Raw genomic sequence first — 21,591 nt, forward strand, 5'->3', positions numbered from 1 at the left:
AGGCCCCAGTCTTCCTCCCCACCCCCATCCTCGCACCACGCTGAGCCAGGGACGGAATTCTGGGGGCGGGAACAGGACTTCATCCCCTACCCCCAGCCTTAGTTTTCCCCATCTCAGCAAGAGGTCCAAGCTTCCTCCAGGGGCTTTGCAGACCTGGACCTGCGGGGTGCATGGCGGACCAAGGCGGGGGTCCCCGAGGCAAGGGACGTAGCAGCTACGACGCGTCTCCCCGAGGTGTCGGAGCACGCTCTAAAAGAAAACACACTCAGCTCACACTGCGGCTGTGCAGAACCTGGACCGCGCCTTGCGGGGTGTCGCCGTCACCAGACCACACCCTGTTCCCCGCCCACACTCGACTCCTTCGGCCCAGCCACCGGAAGTCACGGCGGACGGAGCGTTTTCGTGTGGACACTGCCCCGGGGCTCTCAGCAGCAAATCCCGAGCCCGCGGCGGAGGCTCGAGGAGTGCCGGACAGGGCCCCGGGAGGAATGCTAAGCCCAAGCTCAGACGCACAGAACCGGCTAGCTGCTAGTTGGAGAGATCGGACCCCAGAGCTCCTCTAACTGTCCTCCTGCCGTTGGCTGCCTCTTCAGAAACTCCGAGTAGAAAAGGGAGGTGGCATTTAAGCAAAAGGCCTGGGGGGGGGGTTCCAAGTCCCAACCTGTCCCCGTCCTGTGAAGGTGTGACTCAGTTTGCCTATCTGTAAAGGGGCGATTGGTCCCCGCCTCGTGGACGGGGAAACCGTGAGGCGGCACGAGAAGAGCACACGCTCTCAGCCGAGGCCGTCCGCCCCTCCCCTGGCCCGGGGGCGTCTCTGCCCCCCCGCAGACCGTTTTCTGGGGCGGAGTCTTCGTTCTCTTCTGCACTTGGGAACTTGGAACGGACCCTTGCCGCCGGTTCCACGCGGGGTCCACCCCGGTCCCCGGCTCGGCTCGGGGCGCGCCGGAAGTGCTCCTACGGAAGCCGGCGGGGCGGCGCGCGGCCCTTCACCATGGCGACGGCTGGGGCCCCGCGGCGTTTCTGCCGCTGCGCCTGCTTCTGCTCCGAGAACTTGTACGTGGCGCGCTACGGGCTCCACGTGCGCTTCCGGGGCGAGCAGCAGCTGCGCCGGGACTACGGCCCGGTGAGTGGCCTCCATCGGCTCTGCGGAGAAATGGGAGGGCAGGCCGTTCGCTTTGCCCGGGTGCTCCGATCTGACAGCAAGGAGGACAGGATCTCTGGGTGCCTCGGGTTTTTTCACCTTAAATGGGGATAGTAGTATCTCCTTAGTGAGGTGGTCGTAAGGAATGAATGAGTAAACGTACGTGTAAAGTGCTTCGGGCAGGGCCCGGCGCGGGGATGCTCTCTTACCGTACTTACCCTAAACGTAAGTACGCTTCGTACTTCCCGAATTTCATCCTCACAATGACCCCGTCAGGTCGGGGCTCTCATCTCCATCTCAACGAGGGGAAACTGAGGCCCAGAGCCGTTAAGTGACTTGCTCACTGGATTTTCTGCTCTCAGATCCTGCGCAGCCGAGGGTGTGTCAGCCCCAAGGACTTCCAGCAGCTGTTAGGAGAGGTAACACGCCCCACCCTCCCCGCCCAGCCTGGCCCTTCCTCTTAGCCCTTATAGATTGGTGGCAGCAGCTTGAGGGGGCTTCCCAGCCGTAGGCCTGCCAGCCCCAGCTCCCTGAAGGGCTCCTGAGACCTCCCCTTGCCCTCTTCCTGTGCCCCCTCACTGCAGCACCTGGGGCCTGGCACCAGAAAAAGAGAAAGTGGAAAATGCCAAGTTGTCTGCCTTACACCCTCTTAAGACACTTGCGTAAGGCTTCACAGCAGGTGGAGTTGAGATCCCACCCAGGGCAGCTGGGCTCCGGCCTCTTCATGTCTTCACCCACTGCCCTTTGGCTGGTGCCAGGGCTGCTGGCATCTTCTGTCTCCTTCCTCACCTGGGGGTGAGTAAGGGGAAGCTTCCTAGGCCAGCCCTCTGCAGCCTCTGGAACACAAGGCTTGGCTGGGATTCCATTCCCCTCCCTCAGTGGCCCAGCTAGTTGGGCATGTCCAGGGGTTCCCATCACAGCCAGACTCTGAATGGTGCAACCCAGAGTGGGTGGAGTTGCCTTCAGCTAACAGCTTGGCACCTGCAGTTTACCCTGATAGAATCGGGTGTGTAGGGAGACTTGGTTCTCAACCCAGGCCCTGCCCCTTCCTGAGCCTCAGTTTCCTCCTCTGTACAGTGACCTTGTGTGTGTGGGGGGGTGTGAGGCCCCATCTTGATAACTAGGCCCTGTGCCACCCAGCTTGAGCAGGAGGTGGAGCGACGGCAGCGGCTGGGGCAGGAGTCGGCTGCCAGGAAAGCCCTCATTTCGAGCTCCTACCACCCAGCGCGGCCTGATGTCTACAACACGCTGCAGGTACCTGGCAGGGGCAGGTTACTGGAAGAAGCTGGAGGCATCCAGACTTGGGGCCTGTCTGCCTCACAGCTAGTGGGTTCTGCCCCCAGGACGAGGCTCTGGCCCCCGAGTTTTTGGCTGCAGCTGAGTACAGCACATCACCGGGTGCAGACCTTGAAGGCCTTCTCCAGCGGCTGGAGACGGTGTCTGGTGAGGTCTTGGCCCCATCACCTAGTAGCACTAGGACTAGGGGGTGGGAGACTGGGGTCCCTCCACCATGCCTGCCTCCAAAATCCAAACCAGCAGGAGCTAGAAGGGCTGGTGGGACTACCTGTCAGGAGCAGGGCATCTGTATTCACTTACTCACTTGCCCAACACATACTCACTCAATGCCTGTGTCGGGTGTGAACCAGCTGGCATACCCAAATGGGGGGTACTGCAGAACTTAACAAAGGGACAGCTAAGACAGGTGTGCATGACGGTGAAGGACCCACCCCACATCTCCCAGCCCAGGACTAACCGCAGGCTGGGGAGAGACAGTTCCTATCCCTTGACCTAGAGAAGTGGGCAATGAAGTTTCTTGAACCTGCCATGACTGGAGTTGTGGGAGAGGGGCTGCCAGGTAACTGCTGTGGCCTTGAGAAGAGGCACAAAGCCACACCAAGCTCAGAAATGCGTCTCTCCTGCCTTTGGATCTCCTGCTGGGATCTCCCACTGGCTAAACGCAGCAGGAAGTGCCAGCCCTTCCAAGTTCCTTAATTCCTCTGCCTCAGTGTCACCATCTGTGAAAGGGGAGAACTAGTAATACCCATCTCCTAAAGTGTGATTAAGTGAGGTAATGTGCCTAATAGGCCGGGTGCACGGTGCTCAGGAGAGGTTTCCTTACCTTACCGTTAGTGTCATTCCTAGGTCTGGGGGTCCTGTGGGGAGACAGGTGTACAGTGTTCCTCCCTTTATGAAGCTTGTGCTCTCTTGTGAGGCACAGGATGGAATGTGAATGAAACTGTCCCTCCTAGCCTGGAGGGACTCCTCCTCGTTGCCACCCACTCCCCATCAGTGGAGATTCTGTGAAGGTCTGGGTGGGGCTGGGCTGTGTGTTGGTGGAAAGTGTGGGGGCCACACGAACCCCGCACCCCAGGGCGTTGGTGCATCTGCCAAGGAATGTTTGCATTTCTGATCTGAGCCTGGCTTCTCCCTAAACAGGGCCCAGCAAGAAGGAGCAGCCCTCCTCAGCCTTCCTGTGTGGGGAACAGAGGCTCCAAGGGGCACTTCAGTTGGGGTGCAAATGTTGATGGCTCTTGGGGGGGCCGTGCAGAGAAGGCCTGAGGCTGGCTCTGTGATCCCCGCTCGGCTCCATCACCAGCCTGCTGGGTGTCATTGGGCTAATCCCTTCCCATCTCTGGGCCTCATCAAAACTCACATCGGAGTCTAGAGGCTAGACGTGTGGGCGCCTATGGAAGCAGGATGAGAGTCTCCAGGGACAAATGAGGGGGCCCAGGAATAGGCCTCCCTGCTACCCACACAGTATGTCATTAGTGGTCACAACAGCCCTGAGAGGTGAGTACCCATGTTGTCCCCATCGTACAGGTGAGGAAACTGAGGCCGAGGGAGGTGACACGGCATGCTCAGGCTCACAGAGCTCACGAGGACACAGACCCACGCTGTCCCTCCCTTTGCAGGGGCGAAGCGTATCTACCGGCTGCCGGTGCTCACAGCACCATTCTGCCAGGCCCTGCTGCAGGAGCTGGAGCACTTCGAGCAGTCAGACATGCCCAAGGGAAGACCCAACACCATGAACAATTATGGGGTGGGTGAGGCAGGGGCGTCAGGGGTTGGGGGGACGTATCTGCGGTGCTGGAGAAGAGCTGTTGGGGTCTGTTGGGGTCTTAGTCTCCCTGTCTGTAAAATGAGGTCATGGTAGGATTATTGTGAAGCTGGTACCTGCAAATAACAGTGTCCTTGGTAAGAGACTCCCGCAGGGACCCAGGGTGAGGCCCCGTCAGTTTCCCTGCTGACCCCTGGGGGTCCCCCTCCCAGGTGCTGCTGCACGAGCTAGGCCTGGATGAGCAGCTGGTGACGCCCCTGCGGGAGCGCTTCCTGCAGCCACTGACAGCGCTGCTGTATCCAGACTGTGGAGGGGGCTGGCTTGACAGCCACCGGGCCTTCGTGGTCAAATACGCGCCAGGCCAGGACCGTGAGCTCGGCTGCCACTATGATAACGCCGAGCTCACCCTCAACGTGGCCCTTGGCAAGGCCTTCACGGGGGGCGCCCTGTACTTCGGGGGCCTCTTCCAGGTGAGTGTGTGTGACCCAGGGCGCAGGGCCTGGGGCAGCCGGGAGTGCCCAGGCCTGAGCCCCGCTTCCTGCAGGCGCCTTCAGCCCTGGCCCGGCCCCTGGAGGTGGAGCACGTGGTGGGCCAGGGCATCCTGCACCGGGGTGGCCAGCTGCACGGGGCCCGGCCCCTGGGCACGGGCGAGCGCTGGAACCTCGTCATCTGGCTCCGGGCCTCTGCTGTGCGTAACCGCCTGTGCCCCATGTGCTGCCGCAAACCTGACCTGGTGGACGACGAGGGCTTCGGCGACGGCTTCACCCGCGAGGAGCCCCCTGTGGTGGATGTGTGCGCCCTGACTTGAGCCAGGCCGGGCCGTGTGGGGGTAGCATGGCAGGCGAGGGCTCTGCCTCTTGGGTAGGGTAGGACAGGAATAAACTTCCTGCAGCCCTCAGGCACTTCTTGGTTCAAAAGGACACAGCGGCTTCTGCGTCATTCTTTCCCCAGACAGGCTGGCTTGGGTCAGGTTTGTCAGAGCCTGAGATGGGGATTCCTGGGCAGGTGGTTTGTTGAAGGAAAACCTTCAGGAGAAGGGTGTGAGGGAAGGACAGGGCGGGAAAGAGCTGGGCCAAGATGTGGTTTCAAAGGGCATGCAGCCTCAGCCCAATCCTGCGGAGCACTCGAGCATGAATCTAGCAGTCTGCGCCCCCGCCCCCCGGGTCAGAGAGGCTATAGGGTGTCTCTGGGCTGCGCTGGGCACTGGGCGGTGGGTGGGGAGGTGGCAGTGACTTCCCAGATACCCATCTCCAGGGCAGGTTGGCTCCCATGACCAAGGGAACCTTCCAGAGAAGAGTACAGGTGAGTTAGGAACACACACCACAGCAGGGATGGAGAGCATCTGTCTATAAAGGGGATTCGGGTGAGCCACCAATAGCAACTTCTAGTTGGTGATGAGGGCTTAGCACAGCGGGGTTTAAGGGAAAGACTCGAGCCAGACTGCCTGGGTTCAGATTCTGATTCTGCGGCTTCCAGTGGTGTGACTGTGGGGCAGCCACGTGACCTCTTTGTGCCTTGGTTTCCTCTCCTGGAAAGAACCTATCTCCTAAAGCTGTTGTGAGAATCAAATGAGTTAACGTTCATAAAGTGCTTTACAGCAGCCCTCTGTGTTTGCTGTCATTATTACTGAAAAATTTGCAACTGGGCAGCTCCCAAACTGGGGGGAGTGCAGCTGTGCCGGGCTTGGGGGTGCACATTTGCAAACCAGGGGTTTCCGTATTGAAATCTTGAGTTCTGGCTTCCCTGGGAGGGTGGGAGGATCTGGAACACCAGGCCTCGTTCCACACTGGAGAAATCGGCAGCAGAACCTCAGCTGCCCACTCCGGACACAGGCCTTCGGGGCACTCCCTCACAGGGCTCCCGCCCTGGCTCTGTCGCTAGGTGGGGACGCCGCAAGGACCAGGGATCTCACAGCCTGCTGGGGTGGACAGGTCGGCAGGCAACTCAGGGAGGCTGGAGGTCGGAGGGGCGGTCGGAGACGAGGGCAGGGCTGCGGCAGAGGCCGGGGAGCACGCACGGCCTCGCAACCGCCTGGGGCGGAAGCCTGGCTCCGCAGCTTCCCTCTTCGGGAGGTCGGAGAGCCAGGCTCCGTTTCTTGGGCGGCCCTGGAGACGGAACCCGGGGCTTCAGGACTAAAGGCGGCAGCGCCTCGCTTTCCAGCCGGACGGCCGCTCGGAGCACTGCCCCGGCCGGAAGTCATCTCGCCGCCGCTTCCTCACGCGAAGGCGTGGTGCGGGTCCCACGGTCCCGCCAGATGGGCGGTTAGGAGGGGACGGAGCAGCTGCGGGGACCTTCCCTAGGGCGGCGAGGCCGCCGAGGGCGCGGGGGTGGAGGGTAGGAGCGCGCGGGGAGGGAATCGGGACGCACCTGGCAGCTGAGGACCGCGGCGGCTCCTACGGGCGCGGGAGCGTCCAGGCGTGGAGGGGCCGTGCGCAGGCGTGGAGCGGCCGGGCGGGGGCGGGCCCTTAAAGGGGCCGAGGCTCCGAGAGTCGGCGCGGGGCCTGGGGTCCCCGGGGGTGGGGGAGGATCGTGAGGTGGCCGCGGACCCCCCCGCCCAGTCCCTGTCCCGGGTGGTGATGGGCACTGGGCCCCCGAGAGCCAGGCCCCGAGAAGAGCCGCCCTCGGAGCCCAGTCTGGGGGGCCGGCTGGGTGAGCCCCAGTATAAGCGTGTCTCCCCGTCTCCAGCCCGCGGCGCTATGGCTCACGTCAGCTCTCGCAAGCGCTCCAAGAGCCGAAGCCGGTCCCGGGGCCGAGGGTCGGAAAAGAGAAGGAAGAAGAGCAGTAAGGACGCTCCGAGGAGCTCCTCGGCTTCTAGATCCCAAGACCACAAGGCCAGCAACACCAGCTCTGGGGCGGAGGGTGAGGACCGGAGGGAATGGGAAAGGGGTGTGGGAAGTTTACGGAGGAAGCTGCAGGCAGCTGAGTGGGCTTCCCGGGGTGGCAGTGGAGAGAGCGCGGTGAGCAGTAGAGTGCAGAGCGCGGGACCCGGATGTCTGGATTGAAAGACACTCGGATTCCAGAGGCTGGGCCCGCGCATTGTGTGCGGACTGAAGGGAGCCCGTAATGACGCCTTTTGTGAAGCTGGAGCTGAGATCGGGGTGGGGGGTGGGGGGGGCGCGCTGGCTGCCCTGCTCCTGGTCAGACAGTGACTGGGTGAAGCCCAGAAAGTGCCTCTCCGGCGAGAGCCGATCCCTGCTCTGGAAGGCCCTGCCCGGAGCGCCTCACCCCGCCGTGGTCCCTCTAAGCCTGCCGCAGGCCAGAGCAAGGGGATGAAGGCCTCCTTCTTACCCTCCTGGCCAGCCTCACCTTCTCCCTGCGTCACAGAGAGAAGCAAGCCCAAGGCCCGGAGGAGACCACGAAGCAGCTCCTCCTCCTCTTCTTCCAGTTCTTCCAGCTCGTCTTCCCCCTCGTCCTCCTCTTCCTCCAGTGGCGGCCGGAAGAAGCGGGGGAAGCACAGGGACAAGAAGAGGAAGAAGAAGAGGAGGAAAAGGAAGAAGAAGCTGAAGAAGAAAGGCAAGGAGAAGGCAAAGCCGCAGCAGGCTGAGGCTCTGCCGGGCCCCTCGCTGGACCAGTGGCACAGGTCGGCTGAGCACGGAGAGGATGGCCCAGGTACTCTGCCGCCCGGGGTGCGGGCCGGGACGCGTGCCCTCCCTGAGAGCCAGCCGCCAGCTCCCTGCCATCTCCGCTTGCAGTCCTGACAGATGAGCAGAAGTCCCGCATCCAGGCCATGAAGCCCATGACCAAGGAGGAGTGGGATGCTCGGCAGAGCATCATCCGCAAGGTGGTGGACCCGGAGACAGGACGCACCAGGTGGGGGGCCCCGGCAAAGCTCCGCCCCACATGCTCTGCGCGCGCAGGGGGAGCGCCAAAGGGCGAGAGACCAGAGAAAAGTGGTTACTCGTTCATGGGACTTCTTAGGCTTTTCTTCCTGATTGCCCAGAGCAAGCAGTTGCAGGGGTTGGAAGGGCCTTGAGGAGTGTCTTCAAAGGGCTCTGATGGCAGAGCCTACCCAGCTGCCTTTATCACTGTCCCAGGGGCAGGAGCGGCGGTGGGGGGGGGCGCCTAGGTTCCGCCTGCTCAAGGGAGTGGGGGCCTGAGGCTTGGCATCTCGTTCTGCTGCTCTGGCATCAGAGGCTCAGCCTCCTCTCCCCTCCTCCCCCAGGCTCATTAAGGGAGATGGCGAGGTCTTAGAGGAAATCGTGACTAAGGAGCGACACAGAGAGATCAACAAGGTTGGTGTCACCCCTTTCCCCGGGGTCCGCGCCCAGCTCTGTTTCTGATGTGTCCCCTTCTGTGTGCTTTCTTCTCTAGCAAGCCACCCGAGGGGATGGCCTGGCCTTCCAGATGCGAGCTGGGCTGCTACCCTGAGGGCCCTGCTGGCTAAGTGTTGGTGGATGGCCTGGAGGCTGGCTTCGGGGTGGGCAGCAGGAAGCCCAGTGGGTGTTTGTCTTTCCTCCTGTGGACTGGCCTCTGGCCCAGCCTCCTTTCAGACGCAGGGGGTAGAGGATAGGGTCACTGGCCTAATCAGCTCTCCCATCTCCTGAAAGAGCCTAACTTCCCAAATATTAAATGTTCCACGGTCGGAAACTTTGTTATGTTGTTTTTTTGTGCCGATGGGGGGCGGGGGGCGGGGAAGGATGCTGCCCAACTTCCAGAATTAAAACAAGGGCTCCAGGAGTTTTTGGGGAAAGGCGGGGTGTGCCCTGGTGGTCATGGCCACACCAGCCACCTTTACCCAGCTCATCCCCAGATCAGCCTGCCTAGACCAGACCCTGACCCTCCCCCCCAGCTGCATCCCAAACCCAGACTTGGCTCCTAAGCCCGATCCCCTCGACTTGGGGGCAGACTGCTTCCTGTGCTCTTTCCTGCAGATGACACCTGTTCAGAGTGCTGGTGCTGGGGCCAGGTGGCCGGAGCGGGAGTCCTGGCCCAGATTCCTAGCTGTGTGCTCTGTAAAGCAGAGAGGCTTTCAGGGTTGCTGTGAGGATGGACGGGGTTCGTGTCTAGGAAGGGGCTGGAAGGAGGCCCAGGGCAGGGTAAGGCTTGTGTACTTGTATCGGTATTACAGCGAGTGTAGTGGGTGGTGTTTATCGGGAAGCAACAGCCTCTCGCCGTCACAGCTTTAGCTCCAGGACAGGTGGGGCCCCCATCCCCAGCCGGTGTTCTGTGGTTGCCGGTGCAGTAAAGAGACCCAGAAGGAAGCCTTCGTGCTTCTTTAATTGGTGTAACAGACAATGACACTGTATACAGAGCACACTCAGGCCCGAAGGTGCAGGGGTAGCAAGGGCGGATGGGCGAGTCAGGACACTGCTCACACATGGCCCAGACAGAGAGACAGGAGGGGCCCAGACTTGAAGACTGCAACAGGGCAGGTGGGCGGACAGCTCAGACCGAGCTGGGAAAGTTGGGGGTGGGGTCTCTGCTGAATCCCTCTTTAGAAATCAAAGAGAAGGCAGGTGGTTGGATCTGGGGTGGTGGGCCGAGGCTCAGTCTTGGGGTTGGGGCTGGGAGTGGGACTAAGGCTTCTACTCTAACAGGCCTGGGGTGGGGGTGGCAGTCAGCAAGGCCTGCCTCACCCTTTGGTTACGACTGGTCAGGCCTGAGCCCTGCAGCTCAGCACCCAACGCTGTAAACATTTTTGGTATTTTTTAAAGGACTCTGCCCTCCCTCTTAGTTTCTGAAAAACTGGTGCTTCCGTAAGAAGAGACTGTGCCAAAAGGAATCTTTAGGGAGGCAGGAAGCAGACCTGGATATAGAAGAGAGACGTCAACGGGGAGGGTGGGCTGCCCATCTCACCATCTATGGCTAAGGGCCACTGGGGGAGGCCCAGGGGACTATTGCTGTTGTCCTTGGCATGGCTGGCAGCTGGGCAGGTGGGCGGGGAGTGCGGAGCTTGGGGGAGCTGCCCGCTGGGAGCGGCCGGACCCACTGCCCACATGGCCTCCCCGGGCCAGGAGGCCGCCCAGCCTTTATTGCAGGCAGGCCCGAGACTCTTCCAGGCGCTTCTCCGGATGGCTGGTCACCCAGGTGGTAGGCAAAATGGGGTGAGGTGGGACCGACAGAGGAGGAGGCACTGGCCACGGGGGGGGGGCCCCCCCCCCGCGGGGCTGTGATTGTCAGGCCAGGCGGTCCCCCCCCCCCCCCCCCCCGGGGGGGGCGGGGGGGGGGGGTCAGGTATTGCACTTCCATTGCAACACTTACATTAAAACTTGGTCCATAAAATAATCGTTGCTTTATACATAACGCCTGAAACAAAAACAAAAAGCTACATCTTAAATATGAACAAACCCTGAAGGTCCTATCCCTCCAGAAATTTTTCTCTGCACAAAATAAATAGCTCTCACTCTGTATAAACCCACTTTCGTGGAACATTTACACGACCCTTTGGCTGTACATATCTACACACGGGAGAATGTTAACATCAATCGGTGTGCCTCCCCGTCCCAGCCCATGAGGCCCTGAGGCCGTGTCCAGGTTGGCAGCAGCTTCTCAGAGTTGGAGCCTGGCCAGGCAGGCTCCCCCCCCTTACGCAGAAGGTGGAGAAGCAGCAGAAGGGCCGCCCGGAGCCGAGCGCCACAGCTGAGATCATGGTCATTTCTGGGGAGGGAGGGCTGATGCTCGGACCCAGCGTGCAGGACAGCGCGGTCCTTACCGAGAGGGGAATGGCGTCGTGGCTGCCTGCCCTTAAGCTAACGAAGCAAGTTGTGGCTTCTTAGATTCGGCATCAAAACGGAATTGGCATAAAAAAAAACTTAAAGTGTGCGCCCCACTCACCCCAGAGTAGAAATTCAGTGGAATTAATGGGGGGTCAGGTGAGGCGGGGACCCCACGCCCCACTGTATGGGCGGGGGTGGGGGGCAGGGCCCCGGGACCCAGAACCAGGCTGGACTCCGTCACAGTGCTGGGTGTTTTCGTGTGGAGGGGCTGCGCTTGGTACTGAAAGAGTTAAGAAAAGGAAGCAGCCAAGGATTGCTCATTTAAAAAAACCTCATAGAAATCAGATTGGAGAAGTAGAAAGGTGTAGAAACGGGAGAGCCGAGGCACGTGGCCTTGACTGACGGCAGGCGAGGGGTGGCGGAGGAGGCCGGCCGGGCCAGGCCCAGCAGCCCGAGGCGTGGCTTCTCGGGAGCCGGCTCTGGGCCTCCCCAGCCTCGCCGCTGGACTGGGTTCCAGGTGGGGCGAGTGGACAGGTAGGCAGGGGTCCGGGGCTGCCACAGCGCTGGCGGGCCAGGCGGAGCTGCAGAAATTAAGATATGGCCTTTCTCTCCTGCTTGCACAAGGATTTGCCGCCCTGGAGCCTTCTGTGCGGCAAGAGGTCCCAGAGAGCGAATGTCGGCTTTTCATGCATGTCCGTGGCCACAGGAGATGGTAATGGATCTCCACTCTCAAAAATCAGTGCAAAACCAGTGAGGTTGAACAGTTGAGTAACTCGAGTTAACAAGAAGCAGGCTGTCCCCCGTCGGAACTGCTACCGAGTGGGAGAGGACCTGGGGGTCAGGGTGAGCTAGTGGATGGGAGGTGGCGGGCTGGGCCCGGGGCCAGGCCTGGCGTCGGGACGCTGGGAGGTCAATGCAGGGCAAATGTCTAGGAGTGCCTTCCGGGCCAGTCCGCGTGGGGAGTCCTGGTCCCTCTGTCATCCTGGGACAGGTCCTCCTGCAAGCTGGAACCCCTCAGACCCTAGGACACGAGGCAGGGCTGGGAGGGCTGTGTGGCACAGCCTATGTCCTCCGCCAGGTCCTGGGCCAAGCTTGTCTCCAGCCGACATTGTGTGCCCAGGCCAGGCCTCCTGGCAGGGCTGGCCGCCCCGGCCTAGCACCATGGAGACCACAGCGCCTCACTCACGGTGTCCTACTTGGGGCCCGCGGCTGCCCCAGGCTCAGGCCGGCCGGTCATGGTGCGGCCCCAGCAGCCCGCGGCTACGCTCATGCTGCGCTGTCCCCGCTGCTCGCCGTCCGCCTGGCTCTGCGTCCGATCGTGCCGGTGGCCGGGCCCGCTGGGCTGGGCCGAGATGGTGCGGAGCAGGTGGTTCCGGGAGCGCAGGAAGTCGCCCTGGCCCGGCAGGCCAAAGCTGCCTTTTCGCAGCGCCATGCGGGTGGCTGCATTGCGGGCCGGCCGCGCCCGGTGGTTGTACTTGAGCTGGGCCAGGTGAGCTGCGTAGCCGTCCGTGATGAACTGCAGGGGAGGGCGGGGAGGGAGAGGGCTGTCACGGGCTGGGCTCTCGGGGCCTGCCTGCCCGTGCCGCCCAGCACGACCCGCCCGCTCACCTGGCACTGCTGCTGCAGCTTCTTGGTGGGCCGGCCCACTATGTAGATCTGCATGGGGGACAGGCTGATGGAGCTGTAGACCGCCACGTCCTTGGTGGAGCCGTAGGCCGCGTGCACGCGCAGGTGCAGCTGTGGGTGAGACTGGCGTGGGCACGGGCACGGCCCTCCCGCCCCGCGCCCCGCGCCCCGCCCCTGAGCCCTTCCACCTGGGACCCCACCTCGGAGATGAGCAGCTTCAGGAAGTTGGCCTTGTGCCGCAGCGGGTCGTGCACCAGGCCGTCACAGAAGGACACCACGCCGTGGGGGAAGTTGTGCTGGGCCAGCCACGCCACCACCCGCTGCTTCTGCATGTCAGGCCGGCCCGTCACATAGATGATGAGGTAGCCCAGGTCCTGCCAGTGCCTGGGGGCGAAGCGGGGAGGCCTGGGTGTCCCACGGCCGCCCCGGCCTCCCTCCTGGGCCACCCCGTCTCCTTGCCCCGCCAGTCTCTCCTTGGGCCGCTGGAGAGCGCGTCTCCGATGGGGCTCAGCAGAAACAGTAGCCACGGCGAGGACAGTCTGCCAGGTTGCCCAGTCCCCATGGGTGCGCTCGGCAGCAGGCGTAACTGGTCTCGTTAGGAGCCCCACTGTTCAGGTTGAGGAACTGAGGCATCCACATCAAGAGGTCACACCGCTAGACAGTGGCGGTGCTTGACTCCGTGAGCCCCTGCCAAGTGTCCCAGAGCCCTCCCCAGCTTGGCCTCCGGGAGCTTCCTGCCCCCAAGCCCGAAGTGCCCTTCGGCGTCACTCACCGCACCACGTCCACGGCCCCGGCCCGCACTTTGGGGTCGCTGCCCATGATGGACACACTGGCAGCAAAGGAGCCGTCGATACTGAAGACCACAAACTCCGTGCCCTTGGGCAGCACGGTGATGTAGCTGTCCGCAAACGTGTGGTCTCCCCTGCGGCGGGGTGGGGGTGGGGGCTCATTAGAACCCACCAGACCTCCTCCTCCCTGTCCCGGAGGTGGCCGGCCTGGCCTGCTCACTCCCCAGAGGCGGGCTCACCTGACCACCATCTTGATGGGGTAGACGCCCACACCCAGGCGGTGGGTCTCGGGGATGGTGTAGGAGACCCGCCCGCTGCTGTTGGTCACCAGCGTGTCCAGGTACAGCCACTCGCCCGAGGGCGGTTGCATCATGATGTGCACGTCCACCTGGGGGGCCAGGCGAGCTGGTCAGGAAGGGGCCGGGGCCCCTGGCCTCCCCAGCCAGGGGGAGGCCAGGCAGGAGCTCCTGCAGCCCTCCCCGGGTCCTCACCTTCTCCCCAGTCAGAGTGACCATGTCCAGGGGCCCATACATGAACCGGCCCGTCAGAACTTGCGGGCCATCCTCGTTGGCGACTGCATCATTGATCCGGTGGTTGGCGGTCACGTTCTGGGGACGGGAGGAGCGAGGCTGGGTCAGGGTAGGGGAGGGAAGGGTGGCTAGGATCTCCTGGGCCTGGTGGGTGAGCATGGGGCTTAAAGCCAGAGGGCCCGGGTTCAAGTCCGGCTCAGCCACGCGACCTACGTGGCCTTGGTGCACCTCCCTGCCTGTTAATGGGGTAGTAGCTCCAACCTCACAGACCGAGGATTAAGTAAGACAGCATGTGACTCTGTGACTCGGTCTCCTCGTCTGTAGCAGGGTGTCCTGTGAGGGCGCAGCAGGAGAGCGGATGTGGGGGGCCCCCTCACCCGAAGCTTCACATGAGTCCTCTTGCGCTGCCACTTCTCTCTCGGCTTTGAGGGGGTGAACACCGAAACCTCCTTGCCGTCCAGCTCCAAGATGCTCGAGTTGTCATGCCTCATGACCTGAGGGGAAGGAGCCGGCCCCGGGGCCGTCTCAAGGCTGCCTGTTCTAGGAGGGGGAGGCCAGTGGCCCTCGGAGCCAGAAATGGGAGACCGTGAAGGGTTGGGGGCACACCCTTCAACCCACTACAGTCCACTCTCTGGTCCCCCCGAAGTCACATGTCTCATGAACGTGCGCATACGTGCACCCCACCCCAATGTCGGCAAGCGTCCCTCCATCCTGCTTGCTCTGTGGTCTCAGGGGAGCCCCCACCGCCCTTGTCTCCGAACTGGGGCCACGTCAGTGGTGCCATCACTTGGTCCGTATGTGGGGCCTGGCGGTTCCTGGCGGGCCTCCCCCCCCCCCCCGCTACCTCTCTCAGCAGGAAGGAGACCACATCCGTTGACTCCCAGTAGCTGGCGTGGAAGAGGTGTGGCAGGGCCACGGTGGGGAAGGCCGTCAGAGCGTCGGGGCAGTACAAGGCATAGTCGATCCGCTTCTGGCCCCACCACCTTGCTGCAACTGCCAGGGGGAGGGCCTTGACCGGGCTGCCCTCGGAGGGTGCCAGGCCCCTCGGGCTTGGCTCAGCCCAAAGACCAGACCCTCCTCTGACCGGGGAAGCAGGGCTGCAGCCAAAGCGAGCCTCCTCCTCCTCCTCCTCCTCCCTGGCCGGGTGACCGAAGGGAGCAGGGAAGGCACAGGACTCTGCGATAGCGAGCAAGCAGCCCGAAGGCCTGGGGACGAGGGCGGGGAGCCTCCGTGGAGAGCATGCAGTCCGTGAGGAAGGGGCATGTGGAGTCAGTGGGAGGGGACAGTGCCGGCCAGGAGGCAGGGCTATCCCTGGTCCTGTCGCGGATCCTGCCGCCCCCTGCCCTGGGCCCGGTCACTGTCCTCTTCAGGCCTCTCCTGCCCTCCCCCCGTCTGCCCTGCAGGCCTCAGGCCCGTGACAGGCTTTGTCGGGGTGAACCCCAAGGCAAGGCCTGATGTCCCCTCAGCACCTGGGAGCCTGCAGGCCAAGTGTCAAGGCCTGGGTGCAAATCCTGGCTCCCACTCGGGGCTGGGAAACCACCCTAGCTCCGGATAAGGGTTAGAAAGTGGCTTCCTGATGGCCGCACGCAGCAGCTACTCTGTACGTAGCCCCTGGTGCGGGTCAGGGCTCTCCTGTGTTCTGCCCGCCGCCGGCGGCTCGCCACACACACGGGCCCTTGGTCCTGGCCCCCCAGCCAACTCCAACACCTCCGCCTCCTCCCCAGCCCAAGCCTCCAGCTCCCCGGGCCGCCCTCAGCGGGCAGGGCCCGACGGTGAGGGACCCCAGTTAGGGGAGGACAGCGTGTGTGGATGGAGGCCGTGTGACGCCCGGTACCTTCTCTGGCGTCCAAGTCAGGGGGGCGGGGGGCCCGCTCCAGGCTGGGGCTCGCCTGCCCGGCCTGCGGGGGGGGGCCCGGGGTAGTGGGGGGCGGGGGGGGCAGGGCGAGCAGAGACAGGTGCCTGACGCTGGGGGTATGGCTGAGTGACGCCGGGGCCTCTGAGAAGCAAGAACAACGGGGGCAGGGTCAGCCGTGCTGGGGCCCCCAGGCTGCCACCCCAGGCCATGAGGTATGCGGGGAAGGGTGCCGGGCTCCCTGGCGCCCCTCACGGAAGGATACTCATGCCAGCCACAGCTCAGGCAGCCCTGCTCAGCCAGACAGGCAGCCAGCCACATGGTCAGGGACGATGGGGAGGGCAGCTGGCCCTGGGGGGCTGAGTGGGGGTGACCTGGGCTCCGTTTCTAGCTGCTGCGAAGCTTCTGAGGAGCCAAGCAGCGAAGGAGGCCACAGCGGGGCGGCGGCCACAGTGAGATCCCGCCTCCCAGGCTCCCCCCTCAGCTGCCCCTCTGGCTTGTCCGGTTCTGCGGGCTTGTCCGGAAGCGGCCCACAGCTTCCTCCTCAGGGAGCACCGGCCTCCCCCCCCCCCCCCCCCCCCGCGCCCGGGGTTAGGACCCCTCCTCCCAGGCCCATCGCCTCCCACCTGGACTTGGCCCTGCTGGGCAGCCCCTTCGAAGGCTCCCTCCCTCCAGAGTCCTCTCTGGACGTTTGGGGCCATCGTAGGTGCTGAGCAGCACCCGGTCACTATCCACTATCCACGCCGGTAGTGCCCTCCCCAGCTGTCTCCAGACACTGCCGACTGTCCCGGGGTGGGGTTGGTGCGCGGACCCCCCGCTAGGACAGAGGGGAGGGTGCGGGGGGGGGCAGGCCCAGGACACTGCCGCACTCACTCTGGGCGATGCTGGACGCTGTGTAGCTCTCGGCCATGCCCGACACCTGGCTGGCAATGCTGATCTCACTGGCTCGGCGGAAGCCTCGGCTGGTGGGGGCTGCACCGGGCGAGGAGGGGGCCGTGTGCTCTTGAAAGACTGTGCTGTGGGTCTGGAGTGCGTCCGCTGCAGGTAGACAGGGACCAGAGACCAGTGGGTAAGAGAGGGCCCCCCAGCCCGTCCCCCGGCCCCCTGAGCAGCGGGAGGTAGGGCCCAGCATGCCCTGGGCTGGGGGGGGGAGGCTGGAGCCGCGGCCGACATGCCGCAGGTGAGCGGTGGCATCTGAGCACAGGGCAGTGAGGATGGAACCAAGCGTGCCAAGGCCTGCCTGCTCAGGGCCGAGAGGGCAGAACACTGAGCCGAGGCAGGGGGAGGAGGCAGGGCTGGGGCAGGGACGGACAGACGGACCGACACAGACACGGTAGGCAGGGAGGCAAGGCGGCCAGGCTCCCGCCCCCCCTGGCCACCCATCTGACCCAACACGTGACTCCTGATCTTGGCTAGGCCCCCCAGCATCCCGGGCTCAGCCTAGCAGGGCCTGACCCGCAGCGCACTGTCGCTGGGTTTGAGGGGCACTGACAGGAGGGCCTGAAGTGGTCTCGGGGGGATGCCCAGTGCTGGGCACTGATGAGGCAACACCCCTGCACGTGCCTCACACGGGCCACATTGAGCCAGCCCTGAATGGATGTCTGGGGACAAAGGCAGGCGCCGAGGGTTCAACTGGGCCAGGGCAGAGCAGGGAGAGTGGGGGCTCGGCTAGAGGACCCACGTGCAGATAGGGTGCATGAGGGGCCTGCACCCCCTCAGGCAGGGAAGGAGTGGGACTCTGGAATCAACCCCTCACTGGAACCAGAAGCTTCTCCTGGGGAGCAGGTGGGATGAGGCTCGAGGCCTCACCCTGTCTGCAGGCTGCCCCCTCCAGCCTCACAAATGGGAGACAGAGCCTTTGGACTGACACCCATGCTAGGTGACCCTGGGACAGCCGCTCCTCCCTCTGGGCTCCTCGGCTCTCGGTGTGTAGAGAGGAGGCGCCAGGGCCCGGTCCCTAGGACTTGTCCTATTTGGTCTCCGTGGGACACCACGGTCCCACAGACTCCAAGTGGCCAAGGAGGGCATGGGAAGTCCCTGAGGACCAGCAGTCAGCCAGCGAAGCAGATGCCACCGCGAACGGGGGTGTTACACACACTCAGCACAGCCCGGGCTCGGGCGGGGCCCGTCTTGCCAGGTGAGCGCGGGAACGGGGATACTGGTTTCCAGGAAGCCGTCCCCGGGGGGGAGAGGGGCCAGGGGCCCACCCTCCAGGACCAGCTCGGGGTTTCTCTGCACTGTCTCGACTGGAGGCAGACGGGAGAGAACAGAGAGGACAAGAACAGACACTGGCGTGGGCAGTCCAGACACACTCCTCCGACACGGACACGTGGAGCTCCTTGACGACGGGACGGGACGGGACGCCAGGACACACTTGAGGGCGCGGGTTGGGGGCCTCCCGGGAAGGGCCAAGAGTGGACGATGGGCAGCAGTCCCCACGCAAGCACTCTGCTCCGAACCCCCTGGACGCCCGCTGCCACGAGCGGTCCCCACACAGCTCGGCCTCAGGCTCGTCCCAGTCTGCCCCCACGGCACCTGGGGTGAGGCCCTGACCCCCCTTGCTGACGCAGCCCCGTACCTACACCGCGGACCCAGCTTCCGGGAGGAGCCCGGGGCAGGCGCGCGCCCCCCCCCAACAGGGGCCCCCACCCCCGGCGCCGCTCACCCAGCAGCGCGGAGCAGCCGTCCCCCAGCGGGTAGCGCTGGTAGCGGGGGATGCTGAACGGCGGCAGGGCGTGGAATCTCCGCTCCAGCAGCGGCTCCAGGCGGGAGGCGGACGGGTCCGCGGGGTGGAAGAGGTTGTAGACTTGCTGGCAGGCCGGCCGGAGCTGGAAAACTGGGGGCAGAGGGCGTGGGGGTGGGGGTGGGGGAATGGCAGAGCCCTGAGGAGGCGGGGTCTACGGCAGAGGGGGCGGGGCATCCGAAAGCCTGTCTCTATGATTTGGTCTCTGTGCGCTTATTAACCAAATTTGTTTTAGACTGAGCAGAGTGGAGCCCTAGGCTGTGAGATGGGGCTGCTTCTCCGAGCACGTCATGGTCGTTGGAGAGACAGGGTGAGCGTAAGTATAAAGAGCAGTAGTAGACGTCTCACTTTTTAAACACACACGGAAAAACAGGTGCTTTCCTTTTTGAACCCCTTCCTCCAGCCCCATGTAACACCAAAACGTGGGCGTCCTTCATGTCAGCCCTGCCAGTTCCATCAGCCCGTCTTCCGCCGCGGGCGTCCTCCATCCTGGGCCGCGCCAGGGTTTAGTCAACCAGCCCCCCTCCGTGGACCGACGTTTACAGCGGTTCTCGTGTTTCACAATTACAGATGATGTTGCCATACATCACTGGCCCCATGTCTTTGTCCGCTTATATATAAGCCACCTCTGGCTTGCTCCTGGGCAAGTGTCCATGCCTCTCTGAGCCTCAGTTTGCCCCTCTGTAACCTGCGGGTAAAATGCGGGCCCCGCACAGCCCCTGTAAGGGGCCACACTGGCTGCTCCCGGGGGGCATCTTGCAGGGACTGCTGCTGACAGGCTGCTCAGCCGGCATGTCACACCCCCTGCCCCTGTGGCCTTGAGGAGGGTCTCCGGAGCAGTGTGGCCGCGGCCCTTCTGGGACTGGGAAGCCAGGCACCTAGGAGGATTTGGGGGTGCCTGGCTTCCAATCTCCTCCTTACGGGAAGACTTTGGGCCCAGGAGATTGGGTCTGTGTCCATCTGATACCAGGGCAGCCCCTTCCCTTCTGGACCTCAGCTCCCAGAGGTGCCTTGAAGATGAAATGGGACATCAGGGGCCAAGAGATGGGGGCCAGAGACTGAGCTGCTGGAGTAGGAGCAAAGGAGAGCAGCGAGCCTGTGCTGGGGAGGGCAGAAATGAGGCTGATGCAGGAAGGAGCCTGGGATGTGGCCATGGCCTTGTGACAGGGGGCCACTGAGACCCTCTACCCAGTTCATATACCCCCTGCCCTGCCCTGTCCCTGCAGAGCTCTCACCATCCAGGGCAGGGATGACAGTCTTCCTCAAGGCCAGGACGAGCCCCAGCGGGCACCCAAAGAGGAAAAGGTCTGCGATCTCAAAGTCGAACTTCCCCACAGCCCCTGTGCCATCCAGCATGGTGGAGCTGCTCGAACGGCGGGAGCTGGGCTCATTCCTCAGCACGCTGGCATGGAGGCTGCAGATGGAGGGCCTCGTGAGGTCACACCACACCCCTTCTCAGCTCTGGTTTGCCCTCAGCCTCCCAAAGGAAGCCCCCCGGGGGTCGTTAGGCCCAAACGAGGCTCAGCCCCTGAGCTGTCCTGCAGATGTGGCTGCCCAGTGCCCACTGGGACATCTCTCTCGGGGTGCCACTGCCTTTAGAACAGCCACCCCTGATCGCTTCTGCCCCCCGACTCTGCCCCACCCCTGGACACGCTGTTCCCTTGGGCCCAAGATGGCCCTCGGTGTGTACAAGACCCCAGACGCACCCAACAAGCCACTTCCTCTTGGCCGAAGAGCCACGGGTCCAGCCCGGGCATCCCAGTCCCCTCGCGTCGGCCATCGGCACCACCTGGTTCACGTCCTCAATTCTGAGGCATGCCCCCCTCTTGGAGTCCTCCCTCCTCACCTGGCCACAGGCCTTATGGTCAGACCCTCGGGGCCCCGCTGGCCCCACCCACCTGGACAGGAAGGCCTGGTGCTGCTGGATGGTATCCAGCTCGTAGGTGGATGAGTCACTCCTCTTTCGGGGCAACTGCCTTTTGGGGTCTTCGACACCATTGCTTCGGGGGATATCAATGTTGCTGCGGCTCAGGTGCCGACTGCTCTCCAGGCCACCACTGCCACTGCCGCCATGTGCCACATTGACCAGGGTGCCGGGGGACAGCAGGTCAGTGTCCTGGAACAGCCCCATGCAGGCTCACTGCCCGGTGGCCACTGGCCTGGGCCCAGCTTCAGTGTTCTCCCTCCCGACTCCAGGCCCACTGGCCACTGCCCAGCCAGCGTCTCACGCACACTAGAGAGGGGAAAGCCTTGTCCCCCGGCGGCCCCACTGTCCACCCACCCCGCCCGCTGGCCGAGTCCCAACAGCTTCCGTTCCTGCCTGACCTGGCCACCCGGGTCTTTGGGACCTCTTGCTGACCTCGCTGCCTTGCCCGGCCTTGCCCCGCTGCACTCCCTGCTGCGGAGGGACCCCGGACACCCTCCTGCCGGGAAGCTCAGAGGGGCTGCCCGCTCCACCTCCTGGGACCAGAGCCCAGCTCCCTACATTGCAGACCCTGCTCCACCGCCTGCTGAAGCCTCATGTGCTCCGGGCTCGGTCCTAAGGCAGCTGCTCACCCGCCCCATGCGCCCACCCCGGCGGCTCTGGGCCCCTGTGCCGGCAACCTCCGCCCCCCGAGGTCCCCCGCTCTGGGGGCCGCGGGAAGCCGGTACCTGCACGCTGGCCACGCTGCCCCGGCGGCTGCTGCTCTGGCTCTCAGACACTGGCTGGCTGCTCTGGCATAAGGCATCGAACGCCAGGATGCCCCCGACGCAGTCCCCGATCAGGCAGACCTAGAGACGGAGAGGCGCCAGAGGCCCGAGTGCACTCCCTGCTTGCTGGGGTGCCAGCCGGGGAGGGCCGTCGCCACCCTGCCCTGCGGGGCTTGTCTGCCCTTCTCCCGCCCCATGACTCACCTGCCCGTTGAAGGTCATGCCCTCCTGGGACTTGATGAAGTCCCCATAGGCAAGGTTGGCCCGCTGAATCACCGTGGCGATCGCCTCCTGGTACTGGGGTGAGGATGTGGCCAGCAGGGGCAGGGCAGCCAGGGGGATGTGGTCCTGGCTGCTGGACAGACAGCCTTCATCGTGGCTGTAAGGGCTAAGGCTGGGGGAGGGGGCCTGATCAGGAGAGAGCAGGCGGGGCCCCTCCCCCCGACCACAGCAGCAGGCTTGCCACCCGAGAGCCTCAGCTGTGACTTGGCCAACCTCATGGGGTC

The 21,591-nt window shown here is 63.8% G+C and overlaps 4 protein-coding genes across 13 annotated transcripts in view; 2 read left to right on the plus strand and 2 right to left on the minus strand.

The window, feature by feature from the left end:
• The window catches only part of ABCB9 (ATP binding cassette subfamily B member 9), a 41,061-nt gene extending 33,438 nt beyond the window's left edge, over positions 1-7,623 (minus strand). Inside the window, exons 1-2 of the mRNA XM_073881253.1 lie at positions 7,506-7,623; positions 6,567-6,700 (exon numbers count right to left, since the gene is read on the minus strand). The gene's annotated coding sequence lies outside the window, so the exon portion shown is untranslated. The remainder of the gene's footprint in view (positions 1-6,566; positions 6,701-7,505) is intronic.
• OGFOD2 (2-oxoglutarate and iron dependent oxygenase domain containing 2) lies at positions 367-5,119 on the plus strand. 5 transcript variants are annotated; one of them, XM_025889799.2, is made up of 7 exons: positions 367-1,123; positions 1,504-1,560; positions 2,282-2,395; positions 2,485-2,584; positions 4,054-4,181; positions 4,412-4,669; positions 4,744-5,119. In XM_025889799.2, exons 1-7 carry the CDS (start codon positions 992-994, stop codon positions 5,005-5,007), a joined length of 1,053 nt encoding a protein of 350 aa, XP_025745584.1. In that variant the 5' UTR covers positions 367-991; the 3' UTR covers positions 5,008-5,119. The 5 variants fall into 5 exon arrangements, with proteins under 5 accessions (XP_025745584.1, XP_025745589.1, XP_025745585.1 ...); XM_025889800.2 differs by lacking the exon at positions 367-1,123 and adding an exon at positions 1,136-1,366 and having other exon boundaries at positions 2,247-2,395; XM_025889804.2 differs by lacking the exons at positions 2,282-2,395; positions 2,485-2,584 and having other exon boundaries at positions 752-1,123.
• On the plus strand, positions 6,375-8,786 carry ARL6IP4 (ARF like GTPase 6 interacting protein 4). 3 transcript variants are annotated; one of them, XM_025889805.2, is made up of 6 exons: positions 6,375-6,533; positions 6,885-7,058; positions 7,500-7,808; positions 7,892-8,009; positions 8,362-8,431; positions 8,511-8,786. In XM_025889805.2, exons 2-6 carry the CDS (start codon positions 6,896-6,898, stop codon positions 8,565-8,567), a joined length of 717 nt encoding a protein of 238 aa, XP_025745590.1. In that variant the 5' UTR covers positions 6,375-6,533; positions 6,885-6,895; the 3' UTR covers positions 8,568-8,786. The 3 variants fall into 3 exon arrangements, with proteins under 3 accessions (XP_025745590.1, XP_025745592.2, XP_025745593.2); XM_025889807.2 differs by lacking the exon at positions 6,375-6,533 and having other exon boundaries at positions 6,576-7,058; XM_025889808.2 differs by lacking the exon at positions 6,375-6,533 and having other exon boundaries at positions 6,597-7,058; positions 7,524-7,808.
• A 611-nt stretch (positions 8,787-9,397) lies between these two features.
• The window catches only part of PITPNM2 (phosphatidylinositol transfer protein membrane associated 2), a 111,507-nt gene continuing 99,313 nt past the window's right edge, over positions 9,398-21,591 (minus strand). The window contains exons 12-27 of one of the 4 annotated variants that reach the window (XM_073881250.1): positions 21,290-21,479; positions 21,047-21,166; positions 20,293-20,510; positions 19,630-19,808; positions 18,317-18,487; positions 17,748-17,897; positions 16,525-16,689; positions 15,634-15,795; positions 14,644-14,792; positions 14,177-14,293; positions 13,761-13,877; positions 13,509-13,657; positions 13,254-13,403; positions 12,682-12,865; positions 12,464-12,592; positions 9,398-12,371 (exon numbers count right to left, since the gene is read on the minus strand). In XM_073881250.1, the coding sequence (XP_073737351.1) occupies positions 12,048-12,371; positions 12,464-12,592; positions 12,682-12,865; positions 13,254-13,403; positions 13,509-13,657; positions 13,761-13,877; positions 14,177-14,293; positions 14,644-14,792; positions 15,634-15,795; positions 16,525-16,689; positions 17,748-17,897; positions 18,317-18,487; positions 19,630-19,808; positions 20,293-20,510; positions 21,047-21,166; positions 21,290-21,479 (2,674 nt within the window). In that variant the 3' untranslated portion in view covers positions 9,398-12,047. The remainder of the gene's footprint in view (positions 12,372-12,463; positions 12,593-12,681; positions 12,866-13,253; positions 13,404-13,508; positions 13,658-13,760; positions 13,878-14,176; positions 14,294-14,643; positions 14,793-15,633; positions 15,796-16,524; positions 16,690-17,747; positions 17,898-18,316; positions 18,488-19,629; positions 19,809-20,292; positions 20,511-21,046; positions 21,167-21,289; positions 21,480-21,591) is intronic. The other 3 variants (XM_025889794.2, XM_025889796.2, XM_025889797.2) reach the window with 3 other exon arrangements.

The sequence above is a fragment of the Callorhinus ursinus genome, unplaced genomic scaffold, assembly GCF_003265705.2.
Source record: "Callorhinus ursinus isolate GAN/ISIS: 27379988/994484 unplaced genomic scaffold, GSC_fseal_2.0 scaffold41, whole genome shotgun sequence".
Taxonomy (NCBI): domain Eukaryota; kingdom Metazoa; phylum Chordata; class Mammalia; order Carnivora; family Otariidae; genus Callorhinus; species Callorhinus ursinus.